The sequence below is a fragment of the Phoca vitulina genome, unplaced genomic scaffold (genome assembly GCF_004348235.1).
Source record: "Phoca vitulina isolate PV1807 unplaced genomic scaffold, GSC_HSeal_1.0 scaffold16, whole genome shotgun sequence".
In the NCBI taxonomy this organism is placed as follows: Eukaryota; Metazoa; Chordata; class Mammalia; order Carnivora; family Phocidae; genus Phoca; species Phoca vitulina.
This window is the reverse complement of record NW_022589719.1, coordinates 23,919,246-23,940,753: the sequence shown is the minus strand read 5'-3', so window position 1 is coordinate 23,940,753 and position 21,508 is coordinate 23,919,246. Positions and strand designations below refer to the sequence as shown.

Genomic DNA, 21,508 nt, shown 5'->3' with positions numbered 1-21,508 from the left:
AAATAAATAAATAAAATCTTTAAAAAGAGTTCGTTTTCAAATTTATTATCTGACCCAGTTGTAAAGGAAAGTAATTTTTTTAAAAAAGATTTTATTTATTTATTTGACAGAGAGAGAGAGACAGTGAGAGAGGGAACACAAGCAGGAGAAGTGTGAGAGGGAGAAGCAGGCTTCCCGCTGAGCAGGGAGCCTGATGCGGGGCTCGATCCCAGGACCCTGGGATCATAACCTGAGCCAAAGGCAGATGCTTAACGACCGAGCCACCTAGGCACCCCAAGGAAAGTAATTTTTTAAATATCCTTATGGTTAGGAGCACCTGGTTGGCTTAGTTGGTGGAACATGTGACTCTTGATCTCAGGGTTATGAATTTGAGCCCCTTGTTGGGTATAGAGATTACCTAAAAATAAAATCTATAGGGGTGCCTGGGTGGTTCAGTCGGTTAAGCATCCGACTCTTGATTTCAGCTCAGGTTATGATCTCAGGGTTGTGAGATCGAGCCCCCGTTGGGCTCCGTGCTGGGTGTGGAGCCTGCTTATGATTCTCTCTCTCCCTCTCCCTCTGCCCCTCCCCCGACCCTCTCTCTCTAAAAAAAAAAAATTCTGTTAAAAAAATAAATAAAACATCCTCATGGTTAGGTACTTTTAAATTATACTTTCATTATCTTTTTTTTTTAAAGATTTTATTTATTTATTTGACAGAGAGACACAGCGAGAGAGGGAACACAAATAGGGGGAGTGGGGGACGGAGAAGCAGGCTTCCCACTGAGCAGGGAGCCCGATGCGGGGCTCGATCCCAGTACCCTGGGATCATGACCTGAGCCGAAGGCAGACGCTGAACGACTGAGCCACCCAGGCACCCCTATACTTTCATTATCTTTAATTTTATTGCATAATACAGTATATATAATTTCTGCCTTTTATTTACCAAAAACTTCTTTGTATCTTGCCTATGATAAATATTTGCAAACTATCCATATTTTTAATTCCCAAATTTTCCCATTTAGTCCTTTTCCTAAATGTTTTCATTGTACCTTATTGTTTATAATATTCAAATTTATCAAAAAGAGATACTAATCATTCTTTCTTCACAGGTTAGTTAATTTAGTTAAGACAAATAAGATAATATACCTGAATGTACTTTACAAACAACAAAGTACTACACAAGTATCACCTATTTATGTTTTGGTGATAGTCTAATCCATTTTTTAAAGATTTGTTTATTTATTTGAGGGAGAAAGAGAGCCTGCAAAAGTGGGGGATAGGGGCAGAGGGAGAGAATCTTAAGCAGACTCCCTGCTGAGCATGGAGCAGTACACAGGGCTCGATCTAATGACCCATGAGATCATGACCTGAGCTGAAACCAAGAGACAGACGCTTAACTGACTGAGCCACCCAGGTGCCCCTAGTCTAATCCATTTAAATGTAATGTAAGACGTCTTTAGTTTAGGCCCATGCTTCATTCACTTATTCACTCATTCAAACATTATCTTTTTTTAAAGATTTTATTTATTTGGCAGAGAGAGAGAGAGCACAAGCAGGGGGAGTGGCAAGCAGAGGGAGAAGCAGGCTCCTCGCTGAGCAAGGAGCCCGATATGGGACTCGATCCCAGGACTCTGGGACCATGACCCAAGCCAAAGGCAGACCCATAACCGATTGAGCCACCCGGCGCCCCTACTATAAAGTTACAGTAATCAAAATTGTGTGGTACTGGCATAGAGACAGGAAAAAAAAAAAAAAAAAGACCAATGGAATAGAATAGAGAGCCAGAAATAAGCCACCATGTATATGGTCAAATGATTTTTGACAAGGTTGCCAAGACTAAGAATAGGGGAAAGGACGTCTTTTCAACAAATGGTGCTAGGAAAACTGGAAATCCACATGTAAAAGAATGAATTTGGACCCTTGCCTCAAATCATATACAAAAATTAACTCAAAATGGATCAAAGACTTAAATGTAAAAGCTAAAACTATAAACTTCTTAGGATAAAAAAAAGGTATAAATCTTTGTATTTAGGTAACAATTTCATGTAACACCTAAAGCATACACAACTAAAGGGAAAAAATAGATAAACTGGACTTCATAAAAATTTTCAATTTTTGTGTTCCAAAAGACACTGTCAAGAAAGTAAAAACATTACCCACAGAATGGGAGAAAATATTTGTAAATCATATATATGAAAAGAGTCTAGTATCCAGAATATGTAAAGAACTGTTACAATTCAACAGTAAAATGACAACCCAATTAAAAATAGGCAATTCAGGGGCATGGTATGTTAATTATATCTCAATAAAAGAATACATAGACTCGTAAAAACAAAGAGTTGAAGACAGATATTCTTAGATAAGAAATATTAAGAAAACTTTAGAAGATGAAAATCAGGGAAACAAGTAATAACTATTGTAGGAGACTAAAAGAAGCTAAAAATTAACTGGCTGTATTAAGGAAACCTGGTGATAAGAAGCAAGCCTGCCCTCTTACATAATACCAGAAAAGTTTAGGAACTGTAGGTACAAGTACCTATGAAGGCATGCATGTAAATACAGGTAAAAACAGAAGGTTAGTGTGATGGACTGAATGTCTGTATCTCCCAAATATATTTGTTGAAATTCTAATCCCTAGTTGTGGCTGTAGTCGGAGTAAGGAAGTAATTAAGGTAAAAAGAGGTGAGAAAGGTGGGACCCTGATCCAATAGGATTAGTGTCCTTTGAAGAAGAGACACTAGAAAGCTCCCCTCTACACACATGTATAAACTGTAGTACATAGCAAGAAGTACATAGCAAAAGAGTCATCACTAGAAACTAAACCCTGCTGGACCTTGATCTTAGATTTTGCAGCCTGCAGGACTGTAAGAAAATAAATTTCTGTTGTTTAAGTCTTGTAGCCTGTGATCTTTTGTTGTGGCAGCCTGAGCTAACTAATACAGTTGGGTGAAAATTGTACATAAGAAGCAGTTACATTTCTACATCCTAGCCCCAACCTTGTGTAGCAAAATTACTACCATTCCTCCACCTTTAAAACATTAAAGGTTTATTCTCTATTAAGAGGCTGAATCATTAGGACTTTGAACACAGAAACACCAAGAACAGTTGAAGGTAAAGGGGCCCTACTAAAAACAGGATGATTACATTAAAGTCTACATACTGATCTGTAAGACCCTCCCCTGCTTAGCACCTGAACAGAAATCCAAAAAGCTCCAAAATCTCAAGGAAAGCTGCTTACATGAAAAACACATTTAAAAAAAAAACAAAACCCAAAACAAAACAAATAAGGGATGCCTGGGTGGCACAGTTGGGTTAGGCATCTGACTCTTGGTTTCACCTCAGATGGTGACCTGAGGATCATGGGATCAAGCCCCACCGTCAGGCTCCGTGCTTGGCTTGGGATTCTCTCTCCCTTTCCCTCTGCCCCTCCTGCTCATGCTCTCACATCTTAAAAAAATAATAACAAATAAAAAAAGAAACTCAGGAGAAAAAAAAATGCAGGAGATGTGGACACAAGCAAAACAAAATAAAAAATAAATAAATACCACAATAGAAAGACAAGATAAAATCTTGTACTCATGAATTCAGAAAACAAAAAATAAGTAAAGAAATGTAAAATATAATAGTAGCTATTTTTAGAATTCAACAAGATTAGAAAGGTCAAAAATACTCACAGAAAGTACAACAACCAAGAGAAAGATGGTAAAGAAGAGAGAATGATAGAAAAATTAGAGGATGAATCCATAAGGTCCAATGCCTGAGTAACAACAGTTCCAGAGACAGACATGAGAAAATATCAAACACATAATTCAACAAAACTTCTCAGAACTGAAAGATATGAATTTCCACACTGAAAGGGTCTCAAGACAGTGAATGAGAAAAGATCCGTACCAATAGACATCTTTATGAAATATCACAAATCAAAATAGCATTAAATTTCTCAACAATAATATAAAAAGCTAGAAAGGGAGAAATGTTTTTAAAATTCTAAGGAAAATTATCTCCAACATAGAATTTTTTTTTATTTGTGATCAATTGCTTTGTAACATTTTAAAGCCAATGTGCTTTTGTATGTAGGCTTTATTTTTATTTATTTATTTATTTATTAGATTTTATTTATTTATTTGACAGAGAGAGACACAGCAAGAGAGGGAACACAAGCAGGGGGAGTGGGAGAGGGAGAAGCAGGCTTCCCGCTGAGCAGGGAGCCCGATGTGGGGCTCGATCCCAGGACCCCGGGATCACGACCCGAGCCAAAGGCAGCCGCCCAACAACTGAGCCACCCAGGCATCCCTCCAACATAGAATTTTATACCCACACAAACTATCCGTCAAATCTAAGGGTAGTATAAAAACAGTTTCAGATCCCCAAAATCTTATTTTGCATGCATCCTTTCTCAGAAAGCTACTGAAGGATGCCACCTAACAAAAAGAAGGAGCATATAAGGAAAAAGGAAAACACAGGCTTCAGGAAATATGGAATATAACTTGAGAGAGACAAATAATACACATGATAAGGAGAGAGGATTTAGAGAGCAAGCAGGCCAGATTGGAGTAGGAGAACTTAGGTGAAGGAGTGTTCCAGGAGAGTTCTCTTGAGGAAAATAAGTTGAAACTTAGAGAACACATGATGTGTCTGCATAAACTGAGAGACCTCTTTGCTCTCCTAAGTCTTTTATATCTGTTTCTCTAACTCCAAGAACAAAACCTGAAAACCTGACTTCAAAGACAAAGAAGAGGTGGTCAAGTAAAGAATATCAACTTTCAGCTCTATTTCTAAGCTTAATTCTTCACCTTCCTTACTTTCCAACTCTGTTGATCAAATATATTTATTCCATGTAGAGTCAGGTTTTTTTTCCTTTTTCTTTTTATTGAGATATAAGTGACATGTAACATATTAGTTTCAGGTGTACAGCATAATGATTTGATATTTGTATATATTATGAAATGATCACTACAATAAGTCTAGTTAACATCCATCACCATATATAATTACAAATATTTTTCCTTGTGATGACAACTTTCTCTCAGCAACTTTTAAATATACAATATTTTGTACATTACATCCCCAGGACTTACTTATTGTGTAACTGGAAGTATGTACCTTTTTCCCACCTTCACCATTTCATTCACCCTCTCCCCCCTCAGTTCTGGGTTGTTTATTTTTAGATTCCACATATTAGTGAGATCATATGGTATTTGTCTTTCTCTGTCTGCCTTATTTTAGCATAGTGCCCTCAAGGTCTATCCATGTTGTTGCAAATGACAGAATTTCCTTCTTTTTTAATGCTGAACCCTTGGAGGGTCATTTTATGACCATCTTAATGGTCTCAAGACCATTCCCACGTCGACTGGGAATTGCTGCTAATTAAGAAAAATGTTACCTATAAATTGCCTTCAAATGTAATAAAATGTTTGTCTATACTAATTGTAATAATGATATTATATTATGTTTTATTAATATATAATTAAATATCCATATTTGAAGGTCAATAAATTTTTTTAGGACTCAAATATTTTCAAAGATCTCAGAACAGGTTATAGATTAGGTACAACACCAATAATGCTTAATGGATAAATGTGGCCCCGGTTCCCACCTCCAAAATAACCCTGCATCCCTGCCTTTGATCCCAGAATTCCTTTCCACCTCTTCTGAAAACATATTCAGTTAATCATCCTTTCCTTCTCCTGGATCTTCCCTCTCTCCTTCTCCAAGGCTCCCTTTCCTTCAGCCTATACACATATTCAAGTCTCTCTCATCTAAAAAATTAAAAACAACAAACTCTACTCTTGCTATCACCCCCTCTCCTTTTCCTTCCCCAATCAACCAAACATCTGGGGAAAAAAAAAAAATACTGAGTCTACCTATTGTCTCAACTCCATCCTTCCCATTTACTCCTCCAGCCAGGAAAATCTGGCATCCTGACACACTACTCCAATGAAACTTCTCACCTAATGCCACTAACAACCTCCTTTGCAGCTCTTATCTTGTTTGACCTCTCTGAGGCAACTGATATCACTGAACACTCCCTCTACATTGAAACTCACTCCATCCCCAGTTTCTGTGGCACCACCTTTTCCTTGTTCTCCTAAATCTTTTACCAATCACTCTGAGTCTAGGAAGATCAATATCTTTATTTATTGTAAAACTAGCTCTCTGGAGACAAGATTTAGATTCCTACATGGGTCTCTGACTCCCAGTCAAAAAAAAAAAAAATTGGCAGCAAAGTAACCACCAACACCCAGCAACCAACACAATTATAAAGAACTAAAACCCGGGGTGCCTGGGTGGCTCAGTCGTTAAGCATCTGCCTTCGGCTCAGGTCATGATCCCAGGGCCCTGGGATCGAGCCCCGCATCGGGCTCCCTGCTCAGCGGGAAGCCTGCTTTTCCCTCTCCCTCTCCCCCTGCTTGTGTTCCCTCTCTCGCTGTGTCTCTCTCTGTCAAGTAAATAAATAAAATCTTTAAAAAAAAAAAAAAAAAGAACTAAAACCCTAACATTGTATGAGTTCACTAAAGTGTAGAAATGAACTATTCTGATTAGTTGGAAATGTTTAAAAAGGAAAGGGAGGTGATACAAGAGAGAAGACTGGAGACTTAGAGTTAAGAAAAAAAAAAGAATGAGAACAGGGATGGGGATGAAATACTTCTGCACTTTAATTTTGAAAGGTAGAGATAGGGGAGAAAAAGTTAAACACCCTCCAGGACATCCATGCTTCACCTATGAATAAGGGTAATTAGCTACCAACACCTCACTTTCAGGGGAGAGATGTCTCCACTGTAAATACCAGGTATGCCAGATTATTGTTTGCATTCCCCAAAATCTGTGCTCCTATTCTTCTTGCACGTGATTGGCTGAAGTTCAATTCCCAGGCTCCTTTGCAATTAGTAGGGGCCTTATATTAATTTCTCATCTATGAAAAAGGTGTGTTTGTAACTTCTGCCTTACTTGCTTAAGAGGTGTTTATCCTGGAGTCCTTCCCTCCCCTTAGCCTTTCTATTGGCTGGAAATGGCTACAACTGAGGCATCCTAGGAAATCTTGGGTCTCAAATCTTATGAAAATACCAATAACAGAAGAAGAGATGTCAGTGATAACTTTGTCGTTAAAAAATACAAATTCTTGGGGCACCTGGGTGGCTCAGTCGTTAAGTGTCTACTTTCAGCTCAGGTCATGATCCCAGGGTCTTGGGATCGAGCCCCGCATCAGGCTCGCTGCTCAGCGGGAAGCCTGCTTCTCCCTCTCCCCAACTTGTGTTCCCTCTCTCGCTGTGTCTCTCTCTGTCAAATAAATAAATAAAATCTTTAAAAATATACATATAAATTCTTGGGGCACCTGGGTGGCACAGTTGCTTAAGCATCTGACTCTTGGTTTTGGCTCAGGTCTGATCTCAGGGTCGTGGGATCAAGCCATGTATCAGGATCCGCACTCAGCACAGAGTCTGCTTTCTCTCTTCCTCTCTTCCCCTCCATCTGCCCCTCGACCCCCCCCACCCCCGCTTTCCCTCCGCCTCTCTCTCTCAAATAAATAAATAAATCTTTAAAAAATATATAAATTTTTTTTTTGGTGTCCCTGTTCTAAACATAACAATCAAAGCTGTTTTTATTACTCAGCTGAGTTTAAGAACTTTCTACTTGGGGAACCTGATGTCAGGTCCTTCAACAATAATTATTTTCTCTTAACTACTAGGAAATATGATAAGAAAAAGTTCACAAGGCGAGACAAATCAACCACTTCTTTTCCTTGTAAGTGTATGTTTTCTTTAGAAATATGAAATCAAAACCAAATATTTGCTGGAAAGGCAAAAGTCAAAACAATCCCTACGTCCAGACATGGCAACAAAGATTAGCAAGACTCCATTAGGCTATTCACAGGCATAACCTTGATGAGAAAAAAAGGCAGGACCATTGTCCCTGAAGACCTAACCTATTTTCTTCTACTTATAGATTTACAATTCTGTACCATGCCAGCCTTGAAGACAAGGCAGAAGACCAACTGCATATGTGAGACTTTGTGAGTTAACCATGTATCTAAATACCATGTTTGGTGGCCTATAGACTATCAAAAAAAGAACATTTTAGGTCTTATTAAATAGTTTAAGATACTTGATATATATTAATTCATCCTCTCAGCCCCCTGTGAGGTAGGTTTTATCAACTCCATTTGTTGGGGAAATTTGATCAAGGAGAATAATAATAGCATTTTCTATTTACAAAATACCTTCCTTATAAAGAGCTCCATGTGTTTATCTTCTCAATCTTCTAACATTCCTGTGAGGTAGGTGGTAATATTACCTTTTCCTTTCTTATAGGTAAAATGCTATGGCTCAAGGACCTTGATGACTTACTCATGTGGTAGCCTGTATTTTATCCACTAACTAGAACATAGTGCTTGGGATTGACACTAGACCATGGATTCGAGTTTGAACTGCACATAATTCAAAGGTGTCAAGCTTCTAGTTTTCTCGATAGCCATCTTTCAACACATCACATTCCAAAAACGATTGGGGTCATGCTTGTTGTTTAAGCTCATGTGTGCGCTGTTTATAAAGCTTATTATCATTTCTCTAAATTGAACTATTTAAGGTTTATCTAAATGCCCGAAAGCTAAATTATTTTTTGTTTACTGTCTGTGCACTAGCATTGTAAATGATGTCATCAGGAATGTACAAAACTCTTAGACAAAGCTGCAGGGCCAATAAAAGCAACCCACTTTGGGAAACGTGCATTTCTTCTTCTTCCTTTTTTTTTTTTTTCTTTTTTGAAGTAGGCATCACACAAAAAGATGACTCATTAAGCCCAAAAGAGTTGACTCCACCATGTGAGGGCTTCTTATGCAGCCCTCTACAAAGAGACCTGAGTGGCAGCATGAGGCCTCCTCTTCTGTGCATTTTCCTCCAGGCAGAATGTGCATTTGTGTGGCTACATACACAATTATAATCTCCCCTGAAAAGCAATTCCTTCCATATGACAGGCTGAACAGTGGCCTGAGTGCTAGCCTCATGTTGCCTGTGCAGTTAACAGGCTGAAATTCCAGACACATTTAATCTCTCCTTTCTGAGAAACTAAGATGGGACAGAAGAAGTGAAGCTGGAAAAAACTCCACACAGAGAGAAAGGAGGCCAGCCCAAGCGCCCAAACTCACTTTCTCATGGGCTGAGCTTCTTTGTGTGTTGTCTACTTACATGTCAATTTGCAGGACTTTGGGGCATGAGAACCATGGAGCCGAGTGGTTCTGGCCGCCTCTCCATTTGACAAGCAAAGCCAAAGACATGTGGCCTTTGGTACATTTCACATTCAAAAGTGTTATTGTTTCAAACATGCCTATTTTAAAATATGTAATTTTCCTATTTAGCATGCGTTGTATGTAAGTTGGCCACAGGAGGAGTTCTGCCACATGATTTAAAAAAAAAAAAAGGCAATGTCCCTAATGCAGCCCTGTCCCTGCTAGATACCTCTGTTTACTGGGGGCCAATGGGGCTATCCCAGGTGAGAGAAGTCTGAATTTAACAAACACCTGATATGAAGGCCTGGGCACAAACAGATTTCTGTCTGAGATTACAGAAACTGAAGCTTGTGTTTTATCACAATTACCTGTAATCTCAGGGCCAGATAATAGTATTAACGAGACCTTGAGCTACACAATAGGACAGCTGGAAAAAGGCTCTTACTCTCCAAAGAATAGTGCTTTTAAAAAGCTAATTCAATGAAGAAAAAGAAAGGGCTCTGAAAGTGCCTTCTCAAACAATATTTACTTTTACCAGGTTCCTGCTAATCAAACAAAACTTAGTCAAAAGCTTTTATGAAAAATACATTTGATGATTTCAGCAGTAATTGCTTTGTTCAAAGAAAGGTGCTTAAGAGAAAACATAGCTAATGGGATCAGTAATTTGGTAAGTTCAGATGTGTTTGGGAAAATCCCTCCTCTCTTTGATAAATCATTAAAATTCTGCTCAGATAAATGTGTTTTGACTTGAAATTCCAATCATAGAATGAGCTATTTCCTAAGGCCCCTGGGGAAGTGGTGCAAGGGCAATCCCAACGCAGAGAACCCAGAGATTAGTTTGCAAGGGTAATTCCAGTGTTAATCAAAGCATATTACTCTGTCCAACTATAGGATGGGATCTCCTGGAGATGCCCCAATTACCATTTTTAAAAATGGGTTAAATCTTACTGTTATGTAACCAAAAAAGTAGAAATTATGGCATCAAGCAGTAAACTATCCTTAGGTATAATTAGAGTTTAAAACCAGAAGAATCCAGGGCAGATTTTAATCAGTCATCCTTTTTTTTTTTCATCCGTGGAAGGAGGAAAAAAAAGTCTAGTGTCTCTCTATAGTAGGAATTCAGTAACTATTTGTTGAACTGGATTTTTCTCTCCCTTTTTAAGAAAAAAATTATTCTGCTACTTAAAGCAGACCATTCATTTAACAATTGAGCACTTAATTTGAGCCAAGCAGTGTGCTAGATTTTGGAAATACTGAGAACAGGCCTGCCTTCGTGGCTTACATTCTAGTAAGAAACAGACAATAACCAAGTATACAAATAAGTATATACAAATAAGTACACAAACAAGATAACTGTGATAAGTGCTAAGAAGGATATGAACAGGATAATGAACTAGAGATAAGTTAATGGATCATTTGTCTCTTCTGATCTCTATTATTACTTTTTAAAACTTTACGGACTCAGCCTCCTAACATGACTCATTTAGCAAACACGGTATTTGTGTGAATAAAAGTGATGCCCAACTTTTGGACAGCAGGTGGAGGAAAGATTTTAATATTACTTAAATACATAAATGATGAGGTTAAAAATTTACAGAACCATTTTAAAACCCTAGAATAACACAGAAATCACCTACAATTTAGTCACCTTGAAGAAATGGGGGTGGGTGAGGGTCTGGAACAACATGCCTTAGAATTTGCTTGCTCTCTTTTTTACCCCCAGTGAAAATTATCACTTGCTCTCTCTTTTTTTCCCCAATAAAAATATATTTATTACATGGGATGCCTGGGTGGCTCAGTTGGTTAAGCGTCTGCCTTTCGTTCAGGTCATGATCCCAGGGTTCTGGGATCGAGTCCTGCATTGGGTTCCTTGCTGAGCCGGGAGCCTGCTTCTCCCTCTGCCAGCGGCTCCCCCTGCTTGTGCTCTCTCTCTCTCTCTGACAAATAAATAAACAAAATCTTAAAAATATACATATATGTGTATATATTTATTACATTTATTAAATAGCTTACAGAATCCTTGGAAAGGCTGAAGAAACAGAGCCTAGGCTGAACTTCCAGGAAAAAGTCCTGAAAGTACATCCCGGAACTGGGCCGCCTAGGGAACTGCTGCCCTGTCGGAAGTCTGAAGCTGCTAGCCAAACCGGGAAAGCGCCCAGACAGTGGCACGCACCGGTTCACCCACTCGCTCTATAATGACACTGGCTACACTGTCACTTTGTGGTGCTGTCATTCGTGAACATGTCCCATCTCCTCCGTATGGCATTAAGTTTCCCAGCCTCGAGGAACACTTTATATTCATGTCTTGCTACAGGAGTGAGGGTATTCAGGAAAGAAGGGACAATGTGGAAGAAAGGAAAAGAAGAAGTGGGGGGAAGAAGAAATGATCTGTAAACATGCTCTTACTATTTTAAAGTGACCATTTTTATGTTATAAACCTAGTTTCCAAAGATTCAGGAAGTCAGTGTAACATCTATGTTTTATTTCATTTCTTTTCTGCAACAACCCAAGCACTTTAAAGTCCTAAGGGTATTTCTGCTAACTTACGGTGAAGAGCAATGTTTCCTAGCATACGGTTGGGTTTGGAAGGTTCACTAATTATATTCAAACAAAAATAAGTTTTCTCATCAGGATTCATCCATAAATAAATAAATAAATAAATAAATAAATAAACCATTTAAAAAGTGTTTGGCAGTAAGACAAGTAAATATCATGTACTTTGATATCAGCAAACACAAAAAATAGGATTAGTAAAACTTAAGAGTCTTCTACATAGAAAGAGTCCTATGTCAGAACCTCTGCCAAGGCTTGAAGAAATTATATTAACCTTGAGGCTGGAAGGGACTATATCAGTGATTGTTGGATGTTGTCTTAGTCCAAATACTCTGAGAAGCAGACAAGACAGGATCAGACATGCCAGAGATATACTGGGGGAAAAACACATGGGGCAACCGTTGTGGGGGGGAGGGGAGCCGCAGGAGGCTGGGATTGCTGACAGACCACAATGCAGGGTTGACCTTTAAAGAGAGAGAGAGAGAAAGAGAGAGAGAGAATTTAGACAGCAATGCAATGGGAATCCTCAAGCCAAAGCCACCATCAAAAGAATAAGTCACCTATCTCATAGAAGTGGGTCTGTCCTACCCAGCCATTGGCTGGAAGCCGACTGTGGGAAGTGCAACCTCAGTGTGTACAAGGTGTTGGATTCAGAGCTGGAGTTGAAGGTCAATTACCCTCCCCTTCCCTCCCCACAGCAGGACATCTGAGAACACATTTTTATGGCTGCCACAGATGTATTATATACTTTTTAAAAAAGTTCTCCCTCTCCCTCTCCCTCTGTGCTCTCTCTCTCAAATAAATAAATAAAATCTTAAAAAAAAAAGTGGCAGGGGGAGCCTGGGTGGCTCAGTCATTAAGCTTTTGCCTTGGCTCAGGTCATGATCTCATCTGGGTCCTGGGATGGAGCCCTTGCTCAGCAGGGAGTCTGCTTCTCCCTCTCACTCTCCCTCTGTGTTCTCTCTCTCTCTCAAATAAATAAAATCTTAAAAAAATAAAAATTAAAAAGTATAGTTATAATAGTTAATATTTATTGAGCACCTACCCCAGGTACTCTAAAAGATATCTAACTCATCTTTGTACTCTCTTTTCACAATGTAGACACAATGTAGCAGCCAAGCATTGCTCTAAAGGTTTACATGTATGAATAAGTACTATTATTATCCACATATTGCCCATTAGGAAACTAAAGCACAGAGAGGTTAAGTAACTTCTTCAAAATCACACAGCTACCCAAACTACATAGATTACTGTCAATAAAATTCTCCTGAATGGTTTATTTTTAGAAGTTATGTTCTTCTTTGCCTGCCTCTACGAGATGAGTTCAGTGGCAAGAGGGAACTGGAATTTTACTATTCCCTGATCCATCCTGATTCCTAGGATGCCCCCTCCTGGCAGAAATGTTAAATTAAGCCTTTGGAGTCACCTGAACTTACTCCAGGATCCATGCATAGATCTATACAATAGGGAGCCTCAATTTTGGAGTTGCTCAAGGTATTTATAGCATGGAGTTTTACAATATGGACTCTGTGGAGTCAGACTGCTGTATTAGAATTCTGCCTCCCTGACTTACTAACTAGTTTTTTAATATCTTTATGCTGCAGTTTCCTCATCTGTCAAATGGAGATAACAATTAAAATTATCGGGGCACCTGGGTGGCTTAGTAGATTAGGCATCTGACTCCTGGTTTCAGTTCTGGTGGTGATCTTGGGGTCGTGGGATCAAGCCCCGCGTTGGGCTCCACGCTCAGCGTGGAGTCCGCTTGTCTCTCTCCCTCTGCTCCTCCCTCTGCTTACGTGCACTCTCTCTCTCAAATAAATAAAACATTTTTTTAAGTAAATAAAATATTGGGGCACCTGGGTGGCTCAGTCAGTTAAGCGTCTGCCTTCGGCTCAAGTCATAATCCCAGGGTCCTGGGATTGAGCCCCCCATGTTGGGGGTCCCTGCTCTGCGGGGAGCCTGCTTCTCCTTCTCCCCAACTTGTGCTCTCTAGCTCTCTCTCTCTCTCAAATAAATAAATAAAATCTTTTAAATAAATAAATAAATAAAATATTTTTAAAATTTTATCTTCATTAATATATGTAAAGCACTTAAAATGTTACCTGGTACATAGTAAGAGCTTAATTTTTTTTTAGTGCCTAATTAAGTCTTAATTGTTGTTGTTAGCTGCTCATATTTGGGGTTCCCAGTACCCTAAAATGAGATTATTCACATTCAATTTAACATATCTGTTTGTATTAAGTGTGTCATTGTGAAAGGCAGGTATACAATGATGAGTAAAATACAATTCCTTGCAAGGAAACTTACTTGCAACTAATGAACTATTTAAGAGCTCCATTTCTAACAGAAAAGCAAGGATCACTACCCTTTGCAGCAAATCAGCATTTTGGTTTTGTCTATTTGTATCTTCTTGGTAGAGAGGGCAAAACAGGCTATGGAATTGACAAACCTGGGTTTGAATCCTGGCTTTGCTATGCATCATCACCTATGTGACTTTGTACAAATTAATTAGCCTTTCTAAGCCTTAGTTTCCTTATTTGTAAAATGAGATGACATTAATAACTACCAAATGAGAATAACGATACCTACTTTGTGTAGCAGTTGTGAGGAATAAATCAGATAAGGCACAGTGCTAAGTATATATGAAGTGCAGGGGCGCCGGGGTGGCTCAGTCAGTTAAGCGTCTGCCTTCGGCTCAGGTCATGATCCCGGGGTCCTGGGATCGAGCCCCACATCGGGCTCCTTGCTCTGCGGGAAGCCTGCTTCTCCTTCTCCCTCTCCCTCTGCTGCTCCCCCTGCTTGTGTTCCCTCTCTCTCTCTCTGTCAAATAAATAAATAAAATCTTTAAAAAAAAAAAAAAAAGTATATATGAAGTGCTTAAAAACTATAGCTTAAAAAAAACTATCCAATTTCCTGTGATTCCTCTAAAAGAATAGCCTGCAAAGGAGAAAGACCATCTCTGATTTCCTAGAGTTATCTATTATGCCAACCTAATACCAAACTTACTGAGAATAAGTAGTTTCCATGGAAACAGAAGAGGTAACTTGGAGCGTGAGTGAAAGCATGCACCTCACCAAATTAGGTGGAGTAAAAAATAAACCTCACACCCTCATGCTTATACTCAGGTCAGCACGTAGGTGGTGTGTTTTGCAAATCTGGGACAAGAACAGGCTGCCCTTCGGCTCTAGAGAGCTCTCCACACCCAACCAGATACACAAACACACCTCAGCCTCTGGCAGAAGCTTCCAATAAGTAGATTTCATAAGGCTGGAAATCTTTCAAGGGTTCTATACTTATTTCATCTCCTTACCAGACTCTCCTCTCTCTATTCAGCCCTCGGCATTGACACAATTTCTATCATTACATTCTGATGACTGCAGGCATGAACATCATTGAGCTGATTCTGTAATGATGATCTGAAGATCCTAAGCCATTCCAGAGCATGATTACAGGTTTCTAATCCACAAAGTCAGCAGGGCAATGGATCAGTTTACCCAACTGATGAAAGATTGTTTTCTTCACTAATAGTCAAAAGGCAAATATAAGGCCTGGCTAGCAGACAGAAAGGGAAATCTATAGATATTCTTGAATAGGTACTCCTGTAATTTCTACCATAATACTAATAAGAGGTCTTCTGACACACGTACCAAGGGGTACTCAGCTTTGGCTTTTCTGTTTCACTGAATGTGCAGAGCTTTCCTGTCCCTGCAATTTTCTTTTCTCTATATGTATTTTCTTCCCTAGGCCTATACATGTAAGTGACTTTATAATTTATAAAAGAAAAAAAAGAAAGAAAAGATAAACCCTCTACGGGTATTTAAAATTTTAAAACCAGGAAATATTTTATTAATCTATTAAGAGTGGCTTTCAATGGTCATTAAATTGAGGGTGAATACCTCAAAACCGCATCCTGTAAAAGAGACCAAACTGTAATGGATAGGGGTTGTGCCCAACTAAAGACAAATGCATTTCAGCAGAGTTATATGATTTGATGAACCATGAGGAAGCCAGTGAGTAGTATGACCCTGCTTAGGGCAGTATGACTGTCCAGATGCTGAATGAGACCAGGAGTTAAGAGGCTCAAATATGCAACAGAGCCTGAAGAAGCACTTGCCCAGGGTTCGGATGTTAGGTGGACGTTGAAGCTTTTTGAATCAATTTGAGACTCTGATTTTGTTTGTAGATTCATTATCAGCATTGCCATTGAATTAGTCTTCCTGAAAAAGCCACTATGGAGGGACCACCAACTTCTATTCACCAAAGCAACAGTATATTAAATATGCCAAGACTCTGAGGTATATTATTTAAACAAAAAACACCCAAGGGACCAAATAATGGACTAGACTTTTCAAATATTTTATAGATTCATTGAGTATGGGGTAAATAAGATACAATACATAAAATCTTTTGCAAAAGTCGAGGCATTGCTAGACATTGCTATTATTATTCATTTGATACAAAATTATCTGTGATTTAACTATGCCCTTTTGACTAATTAACAGTTGTGGTCAATTAATCTCTCTCTCTATATATAAATACACACACACATTTATCACACATACATATATATGCATATGTGTGTATATATGTGTGTACATATATATGTATCCATATATATATACCTCTTTCTATATATAACTTTAGAAAACCAAATAGCCCTTAAACTTGGTAAAAAGATGCTCAATTGCACAAAAGAAATGTACATTAAATCTACCCTGGGCTATTGCCACTTAACAGGTTGAAATCATTCAAAACTTTGATATATTTTGTTGGAAAGACTATGGGGAAACAGGCATTCTTACATAGCTGGTGGCAATGTAAAATGGTACAACCTCTACAGAGGGCAATCTGGTAATATCTAGCAATATTTAAAATGCATATTCCCCTGACCTACCAATTTTACTTTCTGAAATTTGTCTTTGCAGATATACTAGAAAAGGAACAAAATTGCAGGTTATTCAGTGGGGTATTTTTAGTAATAGCAAAAGGCTAAAAATAACTTGTCTACCAATAGAGATTTGGTTAAATTATTTAAATACTATGTAGCTAAAAAAATTTTTTTTAAAAGAAGGAAGTTTTCTAAGACGACATCTCACTCTAAGATCTATTAAATGAGAAAAGTGTGCACTATACTCTCCCTTATGTACATAATAAACTAATCTGGAAGGATACACAGGAAACTAGTAATAGTGGTTATCGCTGTGGCGCTAAGGGTGGAGGAAAACTGGCAAGTGGGGGAAAGGGGGTCGGGGGTGGGAGACTTCACTATAAACTTCTTTATATTTTTAATCCAATTTCCACAGTACCAATTTAAAAATTTAAACTAGAATTGTTTTTCATTAAAAATTTTTTATAATACATCCATACTATTGAATATTATTCAGCGATAAAAAGAAATAGGCTATCAAGCCAGGAAAAGATATGGAGGGCCTTAAATGCATACTGCTAAGTGAAGAAGCCAGTCTGAAAAGGTTACATACTGTATGACTCCAATTGTATGACATTCTGTAAAAGTAAAACTTCAGAGACAGTAAAAAAGATCAGTGGATGCCAAGGGTTGGGGGGCAGGAGTAAGGATGAATGGGTAGAGCACAGAGGATTTTTAGGGTAGTGAAACTACTCTGCCTGATACTATAATGGCAGATACATGACATGGAGTAGTCAAAACCCATAGAACTGTACAACACAACGAGTGATCCCTAATGTAAAGCACAGACTTCGTTAATAATAATGTATCAATATTGATTCATCAATTGTAACAGATGCACTACATTAACGGCAGATGATAATCATAGGGGAAACTGAGTGAGCGGGAGAGAGTATATGGGAATGGCTCTATGACATCTGCTTAATTTTATGTAAACTTAAAATGCCTCTAAAAAATAAAGCCTATGATTTTTTTAAATGTATGTGCATATATGTACACATACACACACACACACACACACATATATATATATCCTCTTTACACCCAGCAAAGGCCTTACACATTGAAGGTGCTCAATGAAGTACTACAGCTACTGCCTCAGTAGTCAAGAGCTCAAGCTCTGGAGTGGGCAGATTAGCTTCTGATTCTAGCTCTACCATATTCTAGCTGTGTGGCCTTATTTACCCAAGTCACCTCTTCAGCCTCAGTTTCTCCGTCTGCAAAATGGAAGAAAACCACAGCATTTCTTCCTAGGGCTGTGGTGAAATATCAATTTTTTTAAAATGCACGTAAAATGCTTAGCATTGCGCCTAATGTAAAAGAAATGCTCAAAAATGTTAGTGGCCGCTCTAACGGTAAAATGATTGTTCACAGAATGACTGATTTGGCACTTCAGGTTCCAAGGTTACTCCACCACCAGCATGATCTATAATATTCCAAAAGGGCCCCCAAATTCTCAACTCCAACCTATCCCACTTTGAACACAATCCACATTGTCTGAGCCCGTACACCTCAGACGCCCTTTGACCCCCAATGCTGTTTTCCCCCTGGCTCGGCCTTGCACGTCCAGGCCCGGGAACGCGCCCCCCGTCCCTGCCCCTCCCTATTCCACGCCGACCCCGTTCCCACTCAGCCCTCTCCCCGCCTCCTCCCCAGACCCTGGCCTAATTGTCTGCACTTCTTTCCTTCTGCGAAGCTGAAGGAACTCCTACCCAGATACTCGTAGTCCGGTAGGGCTAGGCGCTCCGGACTCAGCATCCTTGGACCAGGGCAGCTTCCAAGCTCTAGCTCTCCGGCTTCCGGAACCCAGGTCGCCGGCTCCCTTCCGTTGCCAGGGCAACCACGGGGCGGGCGGAGGCGGGAGGTGGAGGAGGTGTCACGCAAACAGTCTCCGTATCGCAACCCCAAGCTGGCCACACCGGTTCCGGGAGCCGTCGCTTCACGGCGGTCGAGGTTTCTTAGGACTGCCATTCTTGAGGAGTTGGTTTTAGAGGAATTTGAGGTGGAGCGTTCTTTGGAATCTCTCACATTTCCAGGTGTCGAAAAATTGTCAGCCCTCCGCAGCCGCAATTTCTGAATTTCATAACTATGATTCCTACTTTGCACAGCTGTTACCTTAACTCACAATAATAGCTCCCACCCCGAAATTCCCATAAACACTCATGTCCCATGACCTATTTTTATCTCTTTATTATTTACTGTCTTAAATTGCTACCAAGTGCTTTTCACAGCGTATGTTTTGGCTGCACCTTGAGGTCAGGGATGTGTCTTTCTGCCCATGTCCAGGCTGGACACGCAGAAGGTGGTTATTAAATCCTCTACGAGTTCATTGACGTTTCCTCTCAAATTCCTCTTTATCTTTAGTCCCTCCTTCTGCCCCTATCCCTTACTATTTGATATCCTCCTCCCCAAGTGTTTTTTTTTCCTGCCAAGACACTTCACTTCTTGAGGGGATGGGGTGCACAAAGGAGGGCACTATTAGATTTTTTTCTTCAGATGCCTTATTGCTCACTTCTCTTTTCAAGAAGGGAGAGTATTAATTGGTTTTTAACTTCCCAGATCTCCAGATATTTCTTTTTATTTTTCTCCCCACTCCCAACAACAGATTAGGGATCTGTAGTTCCTGTCACAGTTGAAACCTAACAGAAAAAGCCACTCTATCCTCACTTTTTAATTTTTGTGTAAAAGAAAGACGGAGGAAAGACAGGAAGGAAAAAAGAAATGAAGGAAAGAAGGAAGAAAAGAAAAATCATGCTATTAGAGGCATGACTGTGAAACTAGTGGACACCTACACTGGGAGGAAAGGGAAAGAGGAGCTTCTTCTCTTTGTGTCAGTTGTCTATTCTTAGTCTTCTCCCGCAGGAGCTTCAAACCTCCTAATTCTCCCTTTCCCTTAAAATTGTATATGTCTTATTTCTAGGCTCCCATGAGTCACTCTGAGTTTGGATGTGGTAAGGATAAAGGGACAGAGCCAAACTAGGAGCAGCATTTATCTCGAGGTAATGAATTTACTAATTTGGTATTTAATGTCAAGTCCTGAAAATTTGATAAAAATATTTGCTTTCTTCCTCCTTTTCTTCCTCCATTCTTGCTTCTCGCCCCATCCCATTGCTGCCCCCACCCCCACCCCAGTGCAGCTTGAGGGTATGGAAGTTTCATAACTTTCACACCTGTGGCTTATTACTACATTAATAAAGTAATGGGATAGTAATTATTAAGGCCTACAATTTCATTTTATTTCCAAGCAACCTGAAGCTATTTGCAGATCATTTTATTTGTCCTCATAAAAACTTTCTAAGGCACTTCCTTTTTTTAAGCAGGGAAACTGAGGAACAGGTCAGGAAAATGACTTGTCTAGTATCATCCAGCCAGTTGGTGGGAGAGCTACAACTGGATCTCAGCTATCCCAACCTCCAGGCTAGTGGTCTGACCACTAAACCACACAGCCTCTTTTTTAAGGGTTTGTTGGCTTGGTTTTTATTTATTTATTTTTACTTTTGCTCTGCCCTGCCAGCAACTGGAAGCTCCCAGATAAAAGAAGAGAATTTCAAGTCCAGGCTGAACATTTGACATCCTCTTATTTGTGGAGCATTATCCTAGGACTTGGAGGGTGCTGCTGCTGGGATCTGTGTGGTGGAGCTGGGAACCAGCCCCAAGAATATAGCTTTGTTTGGGCATTAACCCATTTGTGGTTATAATAATGATAAGTTTCAGCACCAGTGGCGCCCGACTGTTAATGACTCAAAGAAAGCTAAATAAGAACAAGATGTCATCTCTGGAGCAATTTGTAGCTTTTTCCTACAGCTCCATCCCTTCCATAAAAATCCTGAGGACCCCTATATTTAAAGTCAGTCTTCCACTCTTAATGTCTTCAACAGTCTATTGAGGAAGAAAAGGGTAGGAGGTTGCTAGACTAAGGCTTCAAGAAAATTTGAGGTTGCACAGAAATAACAGGTAGCCTTACTGATGTTGGAAATTACTGACTGCTTACATTTTTCTTCTTTATACTTTTATATATTCTCAAAATTTTTCTATAATAGGCATGTATTATAATTTGAAAACAAACAATAAATGACTTGAAATTCTTTAAAATATATATATATATATATATATATATTTTTTTTTTAAGTAGGCTCCACACCCAGCCAGCATAGATCCCAATGCAAGGTTTAAACTCACAACCCTGAGCTCAAGACCTATGCTGAGATCAAGAGTTGGATGCTTAATTGATTGAGCCACACAGACACCTCTCTTTAAAATACTTTTAAAGCAGAAGTGATGACCTTCCAAATAGTATTTGTTTTTCCCAAGAAGGAACAGCTACTTTTAGATTTGTCTTCCGCCACAGAGTAAGTGATAACAGATTTTGGCCACACCTCAGTGGCAGAGGAAACTTTTTAGTGAAACATACACAACAAGGGTCTTAAGAAGAGTGGAAATATACAAGCAATGTTAAAGACAGGTGTAATTGTGACCCCCTTGAATGTTAAGGAAAGAAAAAAATGTCAGCTTTCAATTTAGATAGGTTTTCAGATTCTTAAATTATTATAACATATTTCTGAAAATGTTACCTAAACAAATAATCATCCAGGTAAACAACTAAGTCAGAAGATAACACCATAATCCTGAATATAAGCAAGTGATATGAAATTGATCAAAGCATAGGGAAGGCATGAGATGCTAAAGTCATTGCCACAACATGAGGAACAGAAAAACCAAGCTCAAAGCAATCAGAAAAACACCCACAAGAGAGGATATGTGGAGATGTCAGTTTATCAGATTATAATTCCTAATTATAAGAAGAAAATTAATAGACATCCCTGG

General features: G+C 39.2%; 1 protein-coding gene across 1 annotated transcript in view; it reads right to left on the bottom strand.

Moving 5' to 3' along the window:
- CUNH11orf49 (chromosome unknown C11orf49 homolog) overlaps positions 1 to 18,754 on the bottom strand; it is a 188,439-nt gene extending 169,685 nt beyond the window's left edge. Inside the window, exon 1 of the mRNA XM_032414056.1 lies at positions 18,397 to 18,754. Within this exon, the coding sequence (XP_032269947.1) occupies positions 18,397 to 18,655 (259 nt within the window). The 5' untranslated portion in view covers positions 18,656 to 18,754. The remainder of the gene's footprint in view (positions 1 to 18,396) is intronic.
- Between the last annotated feature and the right edge of the window lie 2,754 nt (positions 18,755 to 21,508).